The 7,639-nt window shown below is 33.4% G+C and overlaps 1 protein-coding gene across 1 annotated transcript; it reads left to right on the top strand.

Annotated features, from left to right (window-relative positions):
* Positions 1-2,822: 2,822 nt before the first annotated feature.
* On the top strand, positions 2,823-4,994 carry LOC131035592 (uncharacterized). Its single transcript, XM_057967323.2, has 2 exons — positions 2,823-3,054; positions 3,473-4,994. The coding sequence occupies exons 1-2, from the start codon at positions 2,913-2,915 to the stop codon at positions 4,666-4,668; spliced, it is 1,338 nt and encodes a 445-aa protein (XP_057823306.2). The 5' UTR covers positions 2,823-2,912; the 3' UTR covers positions 4,669-4,994.
* Positions 4,995-7,639: the final 2,645 nt, after the last annotated feature.

Genomic DNA, 7,639 nt, shown 5'->3' with positions numbered 1-7,639 from the left:
TTGATAAACCAAATACAATGAAAGTTCATCAAAAACAGATGCAACAATGACTTGATAGAAGCTGTAACACCCTACAAAACAAATAGGAAAGGATTCCTTCTGACTGTTGCTCATACACCCGCCATCACTGCACTTTGACAGTATTAAAACTGTTACAACTCCCTTTCTTTGATTTGATGTATTTCTTCATTCTTTCCCTGGCCTGCAATAAGGTGTTAATGGCAAGGTAACACAATGCATCTAACCTCTTCAAAAACCTTTTAAGTTTGAGCACTTAAAGAAAAATGTCACAAAGCATGACAGCATTATAAGACTGTGACAAAGAAATACACCTTTCTAGGATCCTTATTTAGGTCCTTTACAATCAAATTGTGTACCTTGTCTTCTCAACATTGAAAACACTTGTAAATACATTCCCATGATGCATAAAAGAGGAATCCATCATTCCATACTATCCATTAGGGAGGTTGGCAATGAGGTTTTAACAATGAAACAGTGACTCACTGTTTTGCAGTCTGATTACACCTTTGCTTCTTGCATCCAACCAAGTCATGAGAGAGAAAAGGATGGTAAAACACAATGATGACTCTTGCCAACTTAATTCTTCTTCAACATTTCAAAGTACAGTGGTATGAACAGCAAAGTACCATTCAAACAACTTTAAGAATACCCAAGCCAAGTTGTACATTTCACATACTTGCCATGGGCTTACAAACACTTGTGCATTGCTAGAAAATGAAAATAGATGTATGATATAGTATGTACAAAGGGTCCCACAGATTTCATCAAAGCCATGGATGAATAAACTTTGAAGAAACTAGTTGGACCATGAATGATCTTCCATTGGAACCACAAAACAATGCCTTTCTTAAGAGCACTTCAAACAAAACCTGCTCCAAATAACTACTCAAACATCAAAGGAGATCACACCAATCAAAAATAGGAGTAGTACGGACTCATGAAGCCATGGTACGGACTGTACTCTCAAAAGTGCAGGAAACTAGTTAAAACTCACAAAAAACAAGAGCAAAACAAGTATTTTTCTTACTTTTCCAACATGAACTGCACATACAATGATGGGAACATGGTTTTTATACATGTGCCAACTTATTGAACCCTTTGTACGGACAGGTACAGGCTGGAACTAATCAAAACCACCAAAAACCACTTTTTTGCACTTGTTGACAACTTTTTGACAACTTTTGACAACTTTTGTTGCTCAAAAAGTTGCATTTTGACTCTTGGTGACTTGGCACTCAAACCAATGACTCAACATCATTAGAAACACTAAATAAACATGCTCCAATGCCTTTCAAGGCTTTACCACATCAAAAATTCAAAAAATGGTCATTTGGACCCAAATTTGATAGTTTTTTGGCCCACTGAGCAAAAAAACAAAAATCTTGGAAACTCTTAAACAACAATGAGTTCCAAACCTTATTACACCACAAAAAAAACCTATTAAACCTACTAGAAGCATAAAATAAACACACATTCTTAATTTGCAACAAAATGCTATACCTGCTAGGATTTGAGCATTGAGGTGCTCAGGTGCTCCTGCACCATTTGCTTCCTATAATTTGTTTCAGCATCTTCTATCATTAGGATTAGGATAGAACAATATGAGAAACTCTTAGTGCACAAATAGTGTTGTCGCATTTCAAGCTTTGCATCCCTGGGTTGATAGATAAATGAGATTTAAGAATGTATTTAATGACACCATCCTAGCTCAATTTGATAATCAAGAAAGTACATCTTGCACCTCCATCTATAGCATCACCCATAATCTTAGTCTTAAAGTAAACTTAGTTTGCTTAGCTTTTATTATATAGCAACACCAACATTCTCTATTTTTTGGGTATTTTAAATCAATACATTTGCCACACGATATTACTTTTATCAGTAAAGTCAAGATTCTTTGGACTCTAACTATAGAAAAGCATAAAAAAACTTTTCAACACTTAAAGATGCTTTTTAACACCACTAGCTTCCATAGATCTCGAAGGAGAAATTCATTAGTAAAAAAAATTACTTGAAGAATAAAGTGTCCAAGGACTAAACAATAGATATAACTTAATCCTAAATCTTGAAAACATTAGAATTCACAACAATCTGTTATATAATATTAATCATTGACCTAATACCAAATTCTATTTTTTTTAATTGCAATACAACTAATCAATAATACATCACAAATGAAATAAACTCTTACGCTGTAGGCCTTTTTCCTCTATGTTAATCATCCAAATCTATGGCTACATATATTATTGTCAGCTCTTTTAAAACTCGAAGATTTACGTCAATGACAAAGTTATCTTTAAATCTCTTTATAAAAACAAGTTGTTTTTCTACACATGCAATGGAGGACATGGGAATGTATAGTTAATAATAATACAAAACCTCTGCACTGAATGGCGATAAACTCTGATTACCTTGGGGATTTCCTTTCTAATAGCTTTTAGGGTTCTTTTCTATTAATATAATCAAATTTTTCAAATTCACAGAATCTTCAGATGCCTTGCAACATATTTCTTACCAGATGGGCTTAAACCCGCATCACTTCCATCCCAAGTATTCACATTAACCGTCCGCGCAAAACCAAAGAGAAGGAAAAACTGGTTACAAATACTTTTTTGCCGTATGTAGAAATTTGTTTGTCAACGAGAGCATTCGAATATCCATTCAATTGCACAAAGCTTCCTTTGCTTGCTTTCACAGATGGACGGAAAGTATTATCTTCAACTCAACACAAGCACCTAATCTCTGCAATATAAAAATGTGCGTCATGCAAGGTGAATACAACATAGCAATTGGTAAACAAATCTCATAATATTATTGTTCTTCAAAATTTTCAGTAAGGAAACCAGTTTTGTTAGACAGTCGCCATAAAAATCAAAGCTTTTCTTGAAACAATGGAGTTGAATTTGTCATCTAGTGTTACACACAACTTAACTGCTGCACAGGAGAGCTGTGGACAGTTGCTTGAAGGACTCACTCCTCGTGTGCAATTGAGAGAGACTCGCTCAGCATACTTTATCAATGTTAATCTTTCAGGTACAAATCCGTGTTATATTTTTATAGAAATTTGATTTTGTCATTGTGAACTGCATCAAAAGAAATCTACTTACAATGGGTACACAGATTTCTATTCTGTCTGTGTATAAATGAAGAATTCTGTCTATTTCTGTTGCGCTTTGTTTATTAATGTTGTATTCTGTCTGCGTAGTCTCATATTATTAAATCATCTGTAGATTTATATACAGATCGTTTGGCATTCTGAATTATAAAAAAATCTAAAATCTTTCTTTCTTTCATGATTTCTGTTTAAATTCTGTTTAATGGGTTTAGCTTTTCTATTATAAGATAATATTTCTGTTTGCAGCATGTTCAACATTTTATTCTGCTCTGTTTCTAAAGGAAGAGTTCTGTTTATAATGGGTCTTAACTTTTCTGTAATGCTTTGTTCATGAAGGTTTCAGGAAAGAAGATATCAGGCTGGAGATGGATAATACACGTACTCTGATAATACGTGGACATAGATATTTGCAAGGAATGGGGAAGGTGGAATGGACATGGCACCTGATGGAAAGTGGGGGCCGAAGTTTCAGAAAGCCTTTCAGAATTCCCCAAAATGTTAATGTGGGAGCCATGACTGGTACTTTTCATCAAGGAGTACTTCATGTCCTCATGCCCAAGTTCAGGTGGACCAGTAGATTCACTCCCTACAATATCAATCGCTCTGATGCACAGGATGATCAGGCCTTGGAGGAAGCAGCGCAAGAAGAAGCCAAAGAAAATGCTGGTGGCAGCCATGGTGCTGAAAAGGTTGAAGGTTATGTGGGGACTCAAAGCAGTGAAGATAAAGATGGGCATGGTCAGAAGCCCCCTGAGATTAGCAGAGTGGAAGAAAAATCAAATCTTAATGATACCCATTTGCAGCAGGAGAGGATTAAAGAGGTGGCTGCTGCTGCTGCTTCAACTCCTAATGACAAGACTGAAGAGACAGTGCAGCAACATCAGCCTGCAACAGCCCCTGATCTTCACCATCATGAGAAGCCATCATTTTTGGATTCAAAAGGTGATTTTGTGGGCACTCAAAGCAATGAAGAAAAAGATGGGCATGATCAGAAGCCCCCTGAGATTAGCACAGTAAAAGGAAAATCCAATCTTGATGATAACCATTTGCAGCAGGAGGGGATTGATGAGGTGGGTACTGCTGTTTCAAAGTCTTGTGACAATACAGAAGAGCCAGTGCAGCAACATCAGCCTGAAACAGCATCTGATCTTCATCATCATGAAAAGCCATCATGTTTGGATTCAAAAGGTGAGGCAGGTGAGGAAGTTGCAGAAAATGTTGTAGAAGACATGGGCATTCTGACAGACCATAAAGAGAAAGATGAACAGAAGGATGCCTTGAATGTTCTAGCAGAAGAAGTGATTGCTCAGCTTGAAATAGCATGCCCACTAAATTCAGAAGCAGAGAAAGATTCTGATGATGCCAAGCCAGAGCCAGAAACAGTGATTTCTTCTAATGGAATTGATGATTACAGTGGCATTATTTCTGATTGGAATTATGGTGAGACATTTTGGTCAAGGAGAAAGATAGTGGTAGCTCTGTTGGTGTCCTCTGTTGCTGCCATTGCAGCTTTCAAATTGATGCGCCGATAAGCTTCAGCTTTCCAAAGTGGCAAAGAAATTGATTAAAAATGGCCGAGCATATTCTGTCAACAATCAGGTGGACTGTGCACACATCATAACCCCAAATGAAGAAAGGGGAAAAAGCATCGTCCACCTTCGACAAGCCGCAAGGCAATTTATTCTTTTGTACATACAATTTATTATTAAAATAGGTAGCATTCGATGTAATGTATGAAAAAATTCTCATTCGTTTTTTCCTATTTAGTCCAATAGTCTCCTCTCTTGTAAGTTTACGTATCTCGTGTGTGTGCATATATATAAAATTCTCTTCTTTAAAATTCAAGGTCTATAAATTAAAAATATAAATGCTTTTACTGCACAATACAAATTGGCATTTGATGAAATGTAGAGATTTAATAGATTTAAGGATTAGGAATTTAAATATTAATATATTTAATAGTTATTATAAAATATCATCTAGTTTAATAGTAAAAATTTAATTTTAATTGATAAAATTGAGATATATAATTATTAATTTTTTAGTATGGATGAAATGTAAAATTTAACTATTGTATTGGATAATGTTTAGTACAGTATATTTTACTAGCATGTGTCTTAATACAATATAATTAGGATGCTAATTTTCAATTAAGAAAATATCAATTAAAGCTATTAACTAAACACTCTTTTCACATGATTGCAAAGTTAAAAGATTATAACTACAATTTTTTAAAAATAAAAAGGATGATATTTAGCATTTTTTCTTTTGTTTCACATTTGTTTTAGTATTCTAATATGTGAGAATGACTCTTGATTATTTTCAAATGTTTGGAGCACTAATTTACCCTCAAAACCCATGCCCATATTTGAATAAAACTTTTATTATATTTTGGTACATTTTCCACATTTATTTATAACCTTTCTCCTTTTCGAATGCTAGTTAGTTAGTGAGTTGCATTCTCTTTTTCTAGACAAGACCATGCATGCTCAAGTCCTTGAATTCAAATTTTTTTCCCTCAAATGTCCATAATTTCACCCCTCAAGTAATAAAATGGTTAATTTTCTTATAAAAGATGAAATAAGGAAATGAATACATGTAAGAGAGAAGATGCAATGCATAGGGATTGACATGAACAAAATAGAATCTCTTAGTAATACATAAATCACACTTATGAATCACAATCACATGATAATAATACTTCTACGAGTTAACCTCCAAAGTTGCAACACACACATATGCCTATTTGACACCTAAGGTTTCACTTACTCCAAGCTTTCCCCAATATCCCTATCAAATCAACACAAGGACATAAGTAAGTTAGATCCCTTAAAGGGCCTAGGAGCACACACCTATATCTAAAAATACATGTAAGAAAGCATAAGAAATTTCTCATTAAGAAAAAAAAGCATCTAGTATGTTTAATATTGAAAATATCATTACTTATATTCTTCAAGAGCTAAAATGAAATAGAAGCTCGTAATTCTAGCAACGAAACTCAACTACAAGACAACATCCTTGAATAAAAAATCCTATAGTAGAGGAAAAACCTACATTAAATGGAGGAAAGGGTTATGAATCTACTTGTAAGCAACTTGGTGATGTTGAATAGGGATGAGAATCCATCTTTCTATATAGCCATATAACAGCTTATACACCCTCAAACAACAACTTGTCAGTATTTTAAACACTTTATTTTAAAATACCTCTATGATTTTACAACCCCTACAAACAAAAAAATCTATTTCAATGCATTATAATTCTCATTATAAAGATTGAATACATAAACCTAATAATAATGAAGTTTTTGCACAAAAAAATAAATACATTTCAAATAATTAAAAAAAAATAGGTCAATATCACCTCTTTGTGCTTGTTTTCCCAACCTAGGTGTTTGATTTATCCTCACCATTTTTTTCTAAAAACCTTCAAATTTGCAACCACCTTTAGTTGCCCTTACTCTTCTCAGCTTGGGTGTTGGTTTTTTCCTATTTCCACACTCAAATTGGGTTCTAAAAACCACCTTATAACCTCCAACAAGCAAATGGTTTTTACGAAAATGCAACTATACAAATGGATTCTTGTAACTCCTCTAAAGCTTTATTGCAACCAATAATTAATGTACACTAGGAATGGGGTGCTAAAAGTTTCCTAGAGTCTAAATTTGCATAAAAATAACCAATTCCTTGTCTATCTATTGATTTTCCATTTTACAACATTTAAAGTCATTTTATTTTTGAAAGACACATTGAAATCAACATTTTATAGTACATTGGTGTCACAAAAGTGGCCAAATTTATGCATTTAATTTTTTTTAGTTCTTTTAATGTTCCCATTGGTTGTCAAGGACATTACTTACAATAGATAAAAAAAATATATATATTAAATTAAATATTTTTTTGGGCAATGCAGGATTGCCTATGATCCCATATACTCTTGCACTAGACACGTTGTCCTTGTATCCTCGTCTTCTTTATCTTATACTTATTCTCCTTTTTTGTAAATAAACATCATTAGATACAATAAAATATTCATCCTAACTATCTTTCTTTCTTCCTTTTCTATCTCAACCTATGATATACTTCACCTTCTTTACACCATCTCCCTTCACATTCTTTAAAAATAATTAATCTATGGTTTACATTGACCATTTTATCTTTCTTTTTAGATTCTTTTCTCGTCTTATTTATTTATTTATTTTCTTTTACCTATAATTTTGTGAGCTTCTACCACATGCTTTTCTTCCCATGCCTATTCCATCATAGTGTTGCAACATCACTTTTCTTCATTTCTCTTTTCACTATCCTCTTCACCAAATCTATCTATTTAAAAAATCATATTTTTGTATTGGTTAATTTCAAATTACTGACTATTCATAAACAACTTCTATATACCTTTTTAATTGCTATTCTAAGCATACAATTCTCACTAGCTAGTCTCTTCATGACCTTTCTTTTACTCTTTCTTAAGGATATTTTCTTCACTCCTAGAACATTCTACTAA

The sequence above is a fragment of the Cryptomeria japonica genome, chromosome 3 (assembly GCF_030272615.1).
Source record: "Cryptomeria japonica chromosome 3, Sugi_1.0, whole genome shotgun sequence".
NCBI classification, from domain to species: Eukaryota; Viridiplantae; Streptophyta; class Pinopsida; order Cupressales; family Cupressaceae; genus Cryptomeria; species Cryptomeria japonica.
Note: the sequence above shows the minus strand (reverse complement) of the source record. Positions and strands in the feature narration are given on the sequence as shown.